General features: G+C 33.9%; 1 protein-coding gene across 2 annotated transcripts in view; it reads left to right on the forward strand.

Annotated features, from left to right (window-relative positions):
• ITGAV (integrin subunit alpha V) overlaps nt 1-15,943 on the forward strand; it is a 91,960-nt gene that overhangs the window by 32,303 nt on the left and 43,714 nt on the right. The window contains exons 3-7 of one of the 2 annotated variants that reach the window (XM_030803397.1): nt 1,216-1,307; nt 4,334-4,448; nt 9,736-9,797; nt 12,257-12,302; nt 15,008-15,133. In XM_030803397.1, the coding sequence (XP_030659257.1) occupies nt 1,216-1,307; nt 4,334-4,448; nt 9,736-9,797; nt 12,257-12,302; nt 15,008-15,133 (441 nt within the window). Of the gene's footprint in view, nt 1-1,215; nt 1,308-4,333; nt 4,449-9,735; nt 9,798-12,256; nt 12,303-15,007; nt 15,134-15,943 lie in introns of those variants that run through there. The other variant, XM_030803398.1, reaches the window with a different exon arrangement.

A 15,943-nucleotide genomic window follows, 5' to 3' on the forward strand; every position in this document is an offset into this window, starting at 1 on the left:
AGTGTTAAAAAGGCGAGAAGGTACCATTGGTCTTGTACATATATTTTGTACTTATTGATTGCTATGTCTTAAAAATTATTTTGAAAATTTTCAAACCTATAGAAAATTTGAATTTCAGTAATACAATGAACAATGAACAATACACTGTTCACCTAGCTTCACCCATTGTTGCAGACATTGTTACACTTATCCCTAAATACTTAAGCATGTATCTCCTAAAAACTAGGACATTTTCTTATGTAAGTACAATATAGTCATCACATATTAGAAATGAATCATTATTATGAATAATGTGATATTAATAGTAACAGTGTAATTATTGCTGAATTAAACATTATTACTGTTATTTACTCTAGTTTACATTTCAAATTTCCACATTTATCCCAATAAAGTCCTTTGTAACTTTGAAAAAAAATTATTTGGACATAAAATTCAATCAAAGATCACATCTTGCATTCGGTCGCCATGTCTTAGTGGTCTCTTTTAATCTAGAAGCGTTTCCTATTCTGTCTTTCATGATACTGACATTTTTGAGGACTCTATCCCGGGTGTCCTGTAGGCAAGTATACTTGTACTGGTAAGAATATAGTGATGTTTGGTCTATCCCAATGCATCATTTTGTTTTTGACACTGGAATTTTAGTGTACAGAAATAATTTTCTCAATAGTGAGGGCTGAAGTAATAAAAATAAAATGTTTGATTGTAGTGTGCCGTATTGAATTCCTTTTTCTACCAACCAAATCAAGTTTCCTGGATTCTAATTCTTGCATTGTTATGTCGTAGGCACACGCCTCAGTCTTGTCTTTTAGAGCATTTTACACAAAGGTGTTTCATAGCATTTAATTTTCATAATTATCTTTATGCCCCACAGAAAGATCTTCTGGGAATAGGTGATCATACGCATTTGTTTAATAGTTAATTATCTAACAGTTGAGCAACTGGAAAACTTTATTTACAATTGCTTTTTCAATCATGTGTATTATGATAATTAATGGGGCCAATAATAACACTAAGACACTTCTGGGTCATCATGTATTCTATGTTTCCGATTAGTTGAAAGTCTCTAATGTATATAAACTGTATATGAGAAAAATAACCAGTGGAGTATTTGATTAATCAAAGGTGTACTATTTCTCAACCTAGCTGGATAAAAATAAACTGTTGTATTAAGAATAGTACCTTTTGTGTCTTACCACTCACAATATTCTTTTTTAGGCAACAGAGATTATGCCAAGGATGATCCATTGGAATTTAAGTCCCACCAGTGGTTTGGAGCATCTGTGAGGTCGAAACAGGATAAAATTTTGGTAAGTCTTCTGGATATTTACTCACGGGTGAGTTTAGTCAGTTTATGTGGAGATGCAGAAGGTTTTATATTTTCAGGCTGATAGTAAAATTCAGTATGCTCAAGGGTGCAGGGTATAACAACATAAGATAGCTCTGATCAAAGGCCACTCTGTCCAAGGAGGCCATCTCTCTAGCCCTTCTTGAACAGGCTTTCACATTTTTTCACCCTCATTCCTACTTTGTTTTACCTGCCCCACTTGATAGTTCCTATCCATTTATTTCCACCTAGCCAAGTATAGGAATAGTGTGACTTTGGTTAACACATGCTTTAGTACTTCCTCTCTCTTTTTTTTTCCCTGAGACAGAGTCTTGCTCTGTTGCCCAGGCTGGAGTGCAGTGGTGTGATCTTGGCTCACTGCAACCTCTGCCTCCCAGGGTCAAGCAATTCTCCTGCTGCAGCCTCCCGAGTAGCTGTGATTACAGGCACCTGCCACCATGCCTGGCTAATTTTTGTATTTTTAGTAGAGACAGGGTTTCGCCATGTTGGCCAGGCTGGTCTCTAACTCCTGACCTCAGGTGAGCCACCAAGTCCGGCCACTTCCTCTCTTTGAAAATACAACATGATGTTGAAGTGGAATACAGAACAAAGAAAAAAAAAATAACAACCTTCCTTCACCTCGTCTCCCCCTATGCCACTGTCCATTTCTCTGCTCCTCTTCTCAAATACTTTCTGAAATGTTTTCTATGGTAACCATCATAGTTCTTTACTTCACATTCCCTATCCTATGTCATCATTGACTTTCAGGTCACTGAAATCCACTAGCATTTATACGTATGTGCATACATACATACCATTATGTTTTGTTTTCTCTGCTGGTATTTATTTTTATCTTTCTTGCACTCTCAGCATTATTCAGAATGGTCAACATCCCTTTTTTTTTTTAAACTAAATTTTTCTTCTCTTGGTTTCTGTGAACTGTGTTTTCCTGGTTTTTCTCCTATCTTACTGGCTGCTCTTTTGTAGTCTCCTTTAATGGCTCCTCTTCCATTTAGTTTCCAAATATTGGAGTGTCCTTGATCTCTATTTAGCTTTCTTTGCTTCCTCTGACTACAACTTTTACCTAGAGGTTCCTAGCCTATCCCATGGCTGTAAGTATAATCCCCAAATCTATACCTCTAGCTTTTAATTCTCCCTGGATCCTTAAAGGCATATTTCCAGACTACCTATTTGGCTTCCAAATGAACATGGCCAAAATAGGACTCTTGTTTCCTTCCATCAAAGAAGAAAAACAAATAAAATACTATTATTATATATATATTTCCCAATTTATTAGGAGGCCTGGCTTTCCGCCCTGTTCACTGGTGAGCATTCACAATCTACCTCAAAAATATATCTCACATTTATCAGTAGATCTACATGTCCACTATTTCTACCCTGCAACAAGCCACCATCATCACCCCCTTGGACCATTGCAATGGCTCTTCTCATCCTGCTGCTGCTTCTCTTACCCTAACTGCAAGAAGGACCAGAGTGAACCCAAGCATTTTACCTTCTTGATTAAAACAGTCAAGTGGCTTTCTATCGCTCTCTGAATGAGTATGACAAGCTCATACTATCTTAAAAACATCCCCAAAAACAAGTCACTGGCTATGTCTTTGGCCTCCTCTCACTCCGTTTCACATACTAAAGCCAGGCTTGTCTTTATTTCTTCCACATTCCAAATCATTTCAGTTAGTACGTTAGTGTTTGTGTTCCCTCTGCTTGTATTAGTTGTCTTTATGATTTCTACTTGGCTATCCCTTTGTCATTCAGATTTCAGCTGTCACTCAGATTTCAGAGACCGCCCCCGCTATTTTAATTATTTACATAGTATTTATTATTGCCTTTATTTTTTCATCTAATTATGCTGCATAGGGAAGGATTTGCTTAGGAGGTGAAGTTTCAGCAGACTTTAAAGGATGCGCCACATTTCAGCAATTGGAGGTGAAGGATGGGATTAAGAGTGGGGATGTTCTAGGCAGAAAGAGGTGCAAAGAAGCAGGAGTAAACAAAAGGAGCAAGCCACCCACTCTGGAGCATCAAGTACGAGTAGAAAAGTAGCTGCTATGACCTACTTTCACTGTTTTCAGGGTACATATAGAATAAGTCAGTATTGATGTTCTGCAGTGCTTATGTTAGCACTTCGCTTCAAAAAGTATTATAGAAAATCAATGAAACCTTTTTCACTAAATGAATTGTTACACATTTGGTAGATTACTATGTTGTTAAAGCATTCATTACTGCTCTGTGTGGTATTACAGTCTAGAATGCTGAAAACAAAAAGGTCACAGTTGATTTGGAAAGTAAATAAAATAAGTAATGCACATTATTTTACTCTCTTAATAAACTATTTGCTGTATAATTTAGGGGGCATATTCCATATGCATGAGTGTTACTTAGTTCAAAAGCTAATTTGGTCTCTACCTTTAGCATAGCATATTACATCAAGAAATATACTACCTGAAATAACAATTTTGCTAACTATTTTGAAAAAAAAAATTGGATTACAAATATGGCCTTTGGAATAATGTGAGAAAAAGACTTCATTTAATGTATTTACCACTATGATAAGAAATTCAAGGTATAGGATAGGTTTGATTAATTTCTATGAATGCTTTGAAAGTTGGCCAGGTGTGGTAGATATGGTGGCTCACAACTAGCACTTTGGGAGGCTGAGGCAGGAGGATTGCTTGAGTTCATTTAGAGACCAGCCTGGGAAACATAGTGAGACCCCGTTTCCACAAAAAAAATTTTTAAAAATTAGCCAGGCATGGTGGCATGTTCATGTGGTCCCAGCTACTCAAGAGGGTAAGGCCAATTACTTGAGCTCAGGAGTTCAAGGCTGCAGTGAGCCATGATCACGTCATTGCACTCCAGCCTGGGCAACAGACTGAGACCCCATCGCAAAAAAGAAAAAGTGGTATTATATTTTGAAGTAGTATAGAGCATCTGAAACACTAAATTTTTAGAAAGTCTTTATGTCATGGACTAAACCTTTGATTTTAGGCCTGTGCCCCATTGTACCATTGGAGGACTGAGATGAAACAGGAGCGAGAGCCTGTTGGAACATGCTTTCTTCAAGATGGAACAAAGACTGTTGAGTATGCTCCATGTAGATCACGTATGTATAGGATATTGTACCAGCTTTTAAGAAGAGGGGTGGGAAGCCTAGTTTGTTAAAAATGTGTGTGTGTGTGTGTGTGTGTGTGTGAGAGAGAGAGAGAGAGAGAGAGATTAAAAGATTAGAATTAAGATAGACATATTATGATGATAACAAAATGAAAACAATCCTACTAATGTAAAGATATTACAAATGTGAAGTAAACAGGTTTACTTTTTCTAAGAACTCATTTTCATCTTCCTTCGTTAGTATAATAATAATTACTACCTGATTTTAAGAACCTGTATTTTTGATGATTAATAGTCAAAAGATGCTCAGTTGAACTTCTCTAACAGAGAAGATGTAGACCCCACAGCTAAAGATTCTGATTCAGTAGGTCTAGGTCAGGCCTGGGTTCCTGCACTTTTAACAGACTCTACAAGGCAATTCTGATAGATACCAAAGTTTGAGAACTCCTGCTTTATATTAATAATGATGTTGAAAATAAAGAATATTATGTCTTAAAGAGCCAAAGTTTATATAGGAAGATGAACATTGAACTCAGGAGTCTTGACTTTGAATTTTCCTGCTCTTAATCAGAGTTTCTTTGTTAACCTGCTACCAAGCCCACCCCTTTTTGGTGATCCAGAGGATTTTATGCTCTTTGCTAATATTACTTGAAATTTCAAAAGGAATTAATATCATGGCTAAAGATGACTTCAAGCAATTATAACTTTGATTATCCTTTTCCAAAATCTCTACATCCACTTCTCTTTGGAGATTCCAGTCCTTTTATGCCCCGCTACCCTTTGTTGAATTGGCTACTGCTTTAGATCTTCCTTGTACCAGAAGCATAAAAATAGATTACTGAAATGCAGTATAGTGTTTATGCCTAGAGCCCTTAGGCCATTATTTTTTGTGTTCCACTGGTCACCACATAGTTTATTAGAGAAAATTAGTAACAAAAGCACAACACGTTAAGACTCTTACTCCTACATTTGTTTTGTCCATGTTAGGTGACATGTGACACCAGGTCAAAGGAACTGTTCCTTCCTCCAAATTCTAAGTAGTTGAACCTACGGGAAACTGTAGATTATTTCAATAAACACTTATTTTCTTAGCCCAACACTTTGATCCTACCTGTTATAAGTGGGAAGTTAGCATTAAAAGAGTGATACCTACTCAGATCTGTATTGTGTGTTAGGAAAGAGAAAAAATCAAGTTAGAAAACATACACTGCACAGGATGAGGGAAATTGAGGCTTTATCCCCAGTGCTTGGATGCCATCTGTACTGCCATCTTTATGTTGGCATTTTGGTTATGGTACTGTCATCTTCAGTGGTATGTAGAGAATCTGAAGATTAAATTTGTATTTTTAATTTCTATATTGCAAAAATGTTCCTATTTGAGAGGATAATTTTATAGCTATGAAGAATGAGTTAACCCTTGTATGCCAAGTTTGTTACTTATTACTTCTATGATGTACACACACACACGATACACTCTTATTTTCATTTGATGCATGTGGGAACTGAGATTCACATAGTTGAAGCAATTTTATTTCCACATCTCATGGGGTTGAGAGTGGGGATATTCTAGGCAGAAAGAGGTGCAAAGAGCAGCAGTAAGCAAAAGGAGCAAGCCACCCACTCTGGAGCATCAAGTACGTGTAGAGAAGTAGCTGCTATGACCTACTTTCACTGTTTTTCAGGGTACATATAGAATAAGTCAGTGTTGATGTTCTAAATGGTCAAATGAGGATTTAAACCCAACTTCGTCTATTCCAAAAGAACCTTTCCTCTACATTATTCACAATAGAAAATATTTTCCATTTCAGTTGCTTTTGTATTAAGCACAGCTTTTCTACAAAGAATACCTCCTGCTTTCATGACCTAGGTTTGGATAATTCCTGATATGTAAGAATACATGGAACTCTCCTGAAAACATGCATTCTAACGATGATTCCCTTGTTCACAGAATGCTTTTATTTGGTTTAGGCACAGAAATTATAAAGTCATTTAAAGCCATATTTTCTAAGGTATTTAACATCCAAATAAGGTCAATGAACTGTGGCTTGTGGGCCTCTTTTTGTGAATAAAGTTTTATTGGAATACAGCCACACCCATTTGTTGATGTGTTATCTACGATGACCTAGTACAGTTGTGAGAGTTGAGTTGCCACACTATGTGGCTCCTGAGCCTAGAATATTTACTGTTCAGCTTTTTACAGAAAAAGTTTGCTGAACTCTGATCTAAATAATAAAACCTCAAATCTTAGGAAAAGCTTAAAGAACAATCTCAAAAAACAAAAAAGCAAAGTGCATGCCTTTGTTTCTAATAGGCCTGGCATTTTCAGTAACCCTTGATTATTGTACATGCTTTTTGATTCAACCTTTGAAATATTAAGCCACCTATAATAGGCCTAAATTGTGAGGGGCATCTTGTTCAGAGAAGAAGACTCAGGAGTGGAAGTCTGAGAACCTGGGTTATATTCTGACTTTCTGCCGACAATCCACCTATAGCTGTGGGTAATTCACCTAACCACTCTGGGCCTTTGTTTCATCATTGGTAAAACACCAATTCACACAAAAAACTTCAGAGGTATAAATTTAGTGTTTTTTATCTGTTTCATACTTCAATAAATTATGCAAACCAATAATTGGTTTTATGAGGTGATGTCAGTTTTGTAGGACTACACTGCTAACTTTTTAATAACTTTGCTTTTCTTGTGGGTTGTTTTATTTATTTGATTGTTTGCTTTTGGGTTTTTTTTTTTTTTTTTTTTTTTTTGGTGGTTAGTTAGTTTGGTTAGTTGGTTGGTTCTGTTTTTAACCTGACTTATGTGGACACCCTGGACAAGGAACTTCACTGTCTGTCACTAACTTACCTTGTTACTGATTACATTTGCTGTCAACTTTTCATAACTGCATGATAAAACCTCAAATCTTAGGAGAAAAGCATAAAAAACAACCTCAAAAAACAAAAAAGCAAAATTACTTAGGGAAATTAAGTAACTTGACCGTGGCCAACCAGCTAGTAAATAAGAGAGTATAGACCTGACCCCACGCGTGTCTACACCACTACGCTGCACTATCTCAAATCAACAATATACTTATCATTTCCTGAGTAATGACAAATTACATTATGCAGTAGACCAGATGTTCTTCTGTTCTAAATTGCCTAGCCACGAGTCATATGATGCGAATACCCTTTCAACTCCATGCTCAGACTGAATCTTTTGTTCCTTCTGTCTGCTTTCTGATGCTAATATTATTTGAACATAGATTTTTCTCAGTAATGATTTCTAGTTGGCTTTTCCTTTCCTTTTGTCATTACTCAGGGAATGATAAAGATATTATTGATTTGAAACAGTACAGTGTAGTAGTATAGACACACCTGGGTTCAGGTCCTACTCTCTTATTTACTAGCTAGTTGGCCATGGTCAAGTTACCTAATTTCCCTAAGCATCAGTTTCCCTATCTGTACAAATTATTGAGTAATAATAGTATCTCTCATAGGATTGGTATAAAGACTTAAAAAGATAATATCATGTAAAATGCTTTAGCATAATACCTGACTCAGAGTAAAGGCTTAATAAACCCTAGCTGATCTTACTGTCAGAATCAATAATATTACTATTTGTAATATAATTACCAGACTTAACAAATGGGAGAAGTAATAACCATCTGCAGGAATAAGTACCAGAGCCTGCATCAAAATAGTTTATATTCAACATGAAGTCTTTAAATTGGCAAAAGCACTCAGTTCAATATATACCTGTTAAGAAAATTTTAAGAGACAGTCATGCTTTTTAGCTGGATACTCTGGGAAACCAAATAAAGCAGATAATTGTACAGTATGATAATCAAAAAAAGGATGTCTTTATAAATAGCTTGAAACAGTTCCCCAGATGCAACTTGAATAAAGGAAATAAATAGCTGACTTGATCTAACTTGAGGTTAGAGCAGAATTCCTTAGTCTGATTCACTGGACGCTGGAAACCCCAGCCCCACATTTTCCCACTCCCTCTTGGTTAGAATAATTTACGTTGGTTTAGCATTATACTCTTGAGGCTATTTTCTTTCAAAAAAAAAAAAAACTTTTTAAAAATGTAGATATTGTGTGTAATCTTTGGGCAGTTTCCAGGCTTTAAAAATGGGTTCAAAATTTCCGATGGGATTATTTGGCAGAAGTTCTTAGAAGTTTGTCCTTATGACTGAAAACAGATATTTTTGGTTCCTGTATTTGGGTGGCAAACAAAGTAACAGTACAACTTTAATGTATTTGTAACATTGGCCACAATAAGTCTTTGATAACTGAAGGATAGTGTTTTCCATTGTTCTCTGTTATCCTCAAAGTAAAATAAGGGGGAAGTGTTCAGATTCATCCTTACATGTGCTCTAGTTACTGTATTGCTCATGATTAAAATTAATTTGAATTAATTGGCTAATTGTTCAGAATTAATCCCTTTCTATGAGAACGACTAAAAAGGGAACAACTACAAAACAGCAAAACTGTTGAGCCTACTATGGTTGGAAAATACTTGAAAGTGTCATTTAAAGATGGTTACTTTAATTAGATCTCCATACTAAATGTGTGAGGATTGCTTTATATTTTACTTTTTGAAGAGCATTAAGTTCTGGTCAGTCCATTTCCTGAAATTCTGAGCTATGTTACTCATCTCTGTTGTTGGCTATAAAATGTATGTATCTGTTTGCAGCTATTCATAATAACAAAGGTCTCAGCGAAGACCTAGCAATCTTAGGGTAATAGGAAGAAAGAGGAATTTCAGAATGGAATTTTTAACTTGCAGATCAAAACTTGTTAGTGTTTTACGAAATCAGTGTAGTGGGTCACAACCACTATAGTTTTTCTAAAAAAAAAAAATAATGAAATAAAATAGAAAATGTCAGAGTGTATTCTATATAATAATACAAATATTGTTTCATAAGATTTTAAGTTGTAGCTATATGTTTTATATACACAATGTGTGTTGGGTTGTGATATAGATTATAATCTTTTTGTGGATTGTGGTTAACAAAAGGGTTTAAAATTTATCATTTTAGTTGGTTTCTTTGTTCTCTGGTGACTGGTTCAGGTATTTAATCTTTGTTTCCATATCTGAGTAAATGGTGCTGATAAACATGCATACTCTCTTGGAATGTGGTAATAACTAAGTGCCCGAGTGAATGACCACTCTCAGAAATTGGTACATTATCTTATGATTCTAGTGATATCAGGTTTTCTCATGTTTTGTTTTGTGTTGTTTGTTTTTGGGTTTGTGTATATTTCCAATCTTTTTATTTTAGAAGATATTGATGCTGATGGACAGGGATTTTGTCAAGGAGGATTCAGCATTGATTTTACTAAAGTAAGTTCTCATTTAAGACTGAATGAGATTCACATCTACCTTATTGACTAAACTGTGGTTAAAAATAAACTGGTCAATACCTCAGCTCCTTTATAGCTGTTACCTCTTTAATGAAAACAGTTAATAAAACGATCCATTCATTTTGACATTCTTTGTCTTATATTATTCCCTCCCTAGTAAACATTGCTTATTTGATATAGGGAGACATCCCCCATCACTCTGGCAATGGAGGAAAGTAGACAATCTCCTCAGTAAATGATAGGTAACTATTATGACTTAATATTAAAATTTCCAGTTATATGAATTTATAGCATATTAAAGTTTTCTAGTTTTAATTAAAGTTGTTTTTCTTACAAAAGCTATCAATGAGAGCTTTATTACAAAATCAGAGTTACATAAAAGCTGGGAAACATGTATGTTTGCCATATATTATGTGCCTATAGGCACTGAGTGAAGCTGACTTCACTTATGTAATGTGTAATAATTGTAAGAAATCTCATAGGCAGGGCTCTATGTATTCTTAACTAAATTAATATTCTCTTCAGAATTGATATTTTTAATCTATTTTTTGAAAATAAGACTTCCATTTAAATGTTCAAAGGTAAATTTTCTGAAGTACTTTTCTTTATTTACTTTTCTTTTGTGTGTTTATTTATTTTGGTGGTGGGGGAGTATGCACATTTTGAATATCAAATTGAGAATATTCTTTCTAGAGAAGTCTAAAAAATATGTTGATTGATTATATGTAAACCTTCCTTAGAAAGCTTATATGTAGGCTTTCTTAGAAATGTGAGCAAAGAGGAGTGCCTTAAATGCATGAAAACAACTGAAATTGAAATAATATGATGCATAAGAACTAAGAAAGCATTTTCTTATTTTTTAAAAATTTGTAGGCTGGGTGCAGTGGCTCATGCCTGTAGTCCCAGCCCTTTGGGAGGCTGAGGTAGGAGGATCACTTGAGCCTAGGAGACCAGCCTGAGCAACATAGTGGGACACCATCTCTACAAAGAATTAAAAATTAGCCAGGCATGGGTGACATGTGCTTGTGGTCCCAGCTATTCGGGAGGCTAAGGCGTGAGGATTGCCTGAACTGCAGTGAGTGAGGCTGCATTGAGCCATGTTCATGCCACTGCATTCCAGCCTGGGCAACAGAGCAAGACCCAGTCTCAATTTTTTTTTTTTAATTTTATTTTATCTGTATTTGTATTTTATTAATTTTTTTTCTAGACTAGGTACTGATAATTATAGTTAACTCTTCTTACTAGGTAATTTGTTTTTAATACTCTAAATTTCATACTATATTACTCAAAATTCAGAATGTAAGTAAGCCAAAGAGAGATAAAGTATATTAATAAATATTAGGTTTAAACTTGTATGATACATTCCCAAATAGGTATTATATATTTTTAAAATATACAATGTCCATCTTTTCTGTATTTATGCCTATACAACCATAACCCCAGAAGTGCTCTCATACTGTGAAAGTCATTGCTAAATTAGGTGTTCACTTTCTTAAACACATTTCTGAGAAAAGGGTGTCTTTTTAGGGCAGATGACTTAGAAGTGTCTTTTATGTAGCCAAGGCAAAAGATTGTCTATTGAAAGCTTGGAAGGTCTATATGTACATTTGGAGGGGAAAAAAAAATTTGTCTTACCTCCAGCAAGAAGAGATTTCCAAAATGTTGTGCTCAAACACAATATACCTAGAATTAGAAACTTTTAGTTAGTTAAATATAAGAAATGCTAGGCAAGCATAATTTGTATATGTATAATACACCCTGAAACTTTTATTCTCAACTTCACTTCTGTTTAGATCTGAGACACTAAAAATATTTCCTTTAGCAGAAAATTCTTCAATGATTATAGAAAGAAAATTTGCTGTATATAGTCACAAATATACAAAATTAATAAATGACTTTAAAAAATTGTAACCTGATAATACTTTGCATTAGTGCCTCATTTCAAATATGTGAAGCAGCCAAGATCCACAAAAGTGTATATTTTCATATATTGAATGAATATGTTATAACATTTCTTTTAAATTTTATTTTAGAAAAGACACAGTGAAAACCACTGAAACTGAGTTAGATGAATTTGAGATTTATGATTTTGTTTGCTTTAATATATATTAGATAGATAGACAGACAGACAGATAGATAGACAGACAGACAGATAGATATAAATCTCAGCACTTTGAGAGGCTGAGCTGGGAAGATTGCTTAAAGCCAGGAGTTTGAGACCAGCCTGGGTAAGGGAAGACCTTGTCTGTACAAAAAAAAAAAAAGTATCTTATTAAATTTTAAAAAATATAATTAACCTGGTAATGATATAAAGATATAATACTGTATTGTTCAGTCATATATACATATACATATATATCTTATGTTTTTCATTGATTTCTATTTTGAGAGATATTTGTTCTTTAAATATGTATCTTTTTGTTGTGTGATTTCATCTAGGCTGACAGAGTACTTCTTGGTGGTCCTGGTAGCTTTTATTGGCAAGGTAGGTTAATATTTTTTAAATTGCAATTAGTGACTATGTGTCACTGATTCACCTGGCTAATTGTATGCCTATGACATTTTACAAATTATTTTAAAGAAAGAAATGGAAATACAATTAAAGTATATAAACACTCCGTTTTACACAGTGTTTTTTAAAAGAATATGTATAATATATATTAAATAGTGTATATTCCTAGAAGAAAATAAACTGAATATTTAAAAAGTAAATACATACTTTTATGTTAAATATATTTTAAAAGTAATTATATAATTTATTTTTATTGTGTGTGATATATACTTCTCCATGTCTGTACTCTAGGGGCCATGACATAGTCATTAGGCAGTGTGCGAAACCGATCTGTATAGGCCGACTGTGGCATTCTAAAAGTTGAAGGTTTTGAAAGTATTTTGAAGTTGCTCATTAGGATATTTAAGTCATTATTTTCTTATTACCGATATTGAGAATGATCTCTAAGTGTTTGAGGACTTCTTAAAAATTGAAGCTGGGCATGGTGGTGTGGGCCTGTCATCCCAGCTACTCGGGAGGTTGAGGCAGGAGAATCACTTGAACCCAGGAGAAGGAAGTTGTAGTGAGCCTAGATCATACCACTGTACTCCAGTCTGGGTAGCAGAGCGACACTCTCTCTCAAAAAACATATATGAAATAAAATTAGAGGATCTTAATAGGTTTTTAAAAAATATTAAACTGGCATTGATATAAAGATACATTATTATGTTATATTCAGTCATTCTGGGAGGCCTAATTAAATTACCATTTGAACATATGTACAACAGATTATTGTTGACAGTTTGAAAATAGATAACTAAAACTTTATTTGCTTTCTTTATGTATCATTAAGAGATACACAATTATTTATCTCATTAATATATTGACATGTTTAGTTTCTGCTAAAATGTGCCATTTATGAGGTGAACTATTTTGTATTAGCATTCTGATATTCAAGCATTGTCAGTGTTTGGAAGAATTAGAAAACCTTTGACTGGATTGATTTGAAAGTTTCAAATTTTACTCTGTTTTCTACACTATGCTTTCCTGACTTTCTTCTTTGTAGGAAAACTCTTGCTTGCTTTTGCCTTGTGGAGAGGGAAGCTAAAGAAAGAGATTTGCTGGAGGATGACAGGATGGAAGGAGAATAAGAAGGAATGAAAACTAGGAATAAGTGAAATATTGAAAGGGAAGGCAAAGGAGGGAATAAAAAAATAGAATAAAAAATAGAAAATTCAGGCATCACAGACAGGGATCAGAATGTGAGACATAGCAAAGCTGAAAAATTGGAATTTCTGTGCATTATACATCTACTGGGAAATAAAATGATTTAGAAAAATTATAATTGAGTTTTACTGTTGTAAAACAAAAATAGCAGTTCTAAAGTACATATGAGAAAATAGGGGATATTAATACTTTCTAGTTAGATATAGAAATATGGATTTATTTTTCTTCTTTATTGCTGATTATGTCATTCAGTGGAGGGGAAGGAAGTATCTGATGAGCATGCCTGGGAACCAAAACTGTCAAGGAAGCTAAATTTTGTGATTCTCAGGACTACTTGCTAACTCTGTCTTTTTACGAGATACAGCTGTGAAAATGTATGAACTTTTTTTTTAATGCCATGAGTATTGCATAAATAGGAATAATAATAAATAGGAATATGTAATAATGAGGACACAGTAATAAATTAGGACAGAGAGGTACTATTAATATTATATTTATTAGAATTTTATTACAAGTTGTCTGTAATTATATAGCTAGCAGACTCAGTGAATTGGCAGATAGTATTTTGTTTTAATAAGATTAAAATCAGCAGATGTCACCCTGGATAAGTACATTAGAATGAATTTTTTTCATGGATCTCAGAATTGTCGTTGTTAGATTGGAGAAAAGAATAATGTTTTATTCAGAAGAAATAATGAATTTTCCTCTGTTCTTCAATTCAGGAAATGTTTATTGAATTTCATATGTTCTTGGTACCACTTAAGCCCTGATGACAAAGTAGTGACCCAGACAGAGAAAGTGTTTCTGTCCTGTAGATTCAATCTCTGTGACTGAACAGATGGGAACAGGCCTGAAAATGTTAGCTGTTACACATTTCTTTCTAAAACAGCAGAAATGATAAGAGATTATTGTGTCCATATTGTGGAGACAACATTTGATAAACCAGCTATCCTTTCTTGGCATGGAGGGCAGGCTGATTTTTGTGTAGTCATCTAGATTTCTTGTCTGCTTAATAACAAGGTTGTGAACGAAGGTGAACTCATCCATTCAGGTTGTTTCCTAAAGATGTTTAAATTACTAGTTAAAAAAATCAATTGAACCAATTATTCTGATTATAAAGGTAACAGTATTGTTTCAGTAAATTTTTCACGTTTTAATGGATTAGTTGGGTAATAGCCTTTGATTTCATTATTCCATATATTTAACATTGCTTTCTAGTGATTTAAGACAAATCCTGTTTTCTTAAATTTTTATTAGCAGAGACTGCTTTTAAGTACTGGCTTAAACAGAAATAATTTTAAGTTAAGAATACCCATTTTCAAATTGAGTATGATCAAGGAGAGTTATGTAAGGCTAATAATTAGAAGTACTAATATCTAATATTGTTTTCCTTCATGCAGGTACCATACATTATCTGTATCATAAAGTTCCCGTTCGAAGGTTATTTATTTTATATATACACCTTTTTTTAGGTCAGCTTATTTCGGATCAAGTGGCAGAAATCGTATCTAAATATGACCCCAATGTTTACAGCATCAAGTATAATAACCAATTAGCAACTCGGACTGCACAAGCTATTTTCGATGACAGTTATTTGGGTAGGTAAAACCAAAATTTACTCATTTTTGGAATTGTGGTATGTTTGTCTTATATCTGCATGTGGTCTTTTAAGTAGAAAAATATTTTATGTGAAATAGATTCGGATTTTTTGAAACATACAGAATATACAATTTCAAATTGTTAATGAGTACTTTGGTTATGTTACATTTCAGTAATTGAAATTGAAAAGAGTGATTATTTGTGCAGTGATAATAATAATAGCTAGCCTTTAAGCTATGCTTACTGTGTTCTGGGCATTGTTCAAGGTGACTTGGTTTGTATTTGCTCATTTAATCCTCACAAGTCAAGCATACTGTATTATTCTCATTTTGTAGGTGAAAACACTGAGGCACTGAGACGCAAAATAACTTGCCCAAAGTCACTCGCTTGTAACTTGCTGTTCAGAGATTCAGATGGAGGCAGTCTAACTCCTGAAGTTTTATTCATGATGTTAAATAAAAGTTTTGGTCTTTAGGACTTACTAACATGTGTTCTCTCTTTAAATTTCTTTCTGATATATTAAAACAAGTAATATATGACAGAAATAGTACTTGCTGATTGAGAGAATTTATCTTTCTTTTTGATGAGTTGTAAATTTGCCGTTTTTAACAGACTCCTTTGTAAAGTTAATAAGACAATTGTAGTTTTGTAACAAAAATAGCATATTTGAGTATTTAACTTGTTTCATTTAAAATTCATGTGTCATATACATATGAATCTGTTATGACTAGGGGACAAAATATCACATAATTAAAGGAGTTTCTTGAAAATATTTTCAAGGAATGTTTACTCAGCAAGCCTGCTGAAGA

Source organism: Nomascus leucogenys, chromosome 22a (assembly GCF_006542625.1).
Source record: "Nomascus leucogenys isolate Asia chromosome 22a, Asia_NLE_v1, whole genome shotgun sequence".
NCBI classification, from domain to species: Eukaryota; Metazoa; Chordata; class Mammalia; order Primates; family Hylobatidae; genus Nomascus; species Nomascus leucogenys.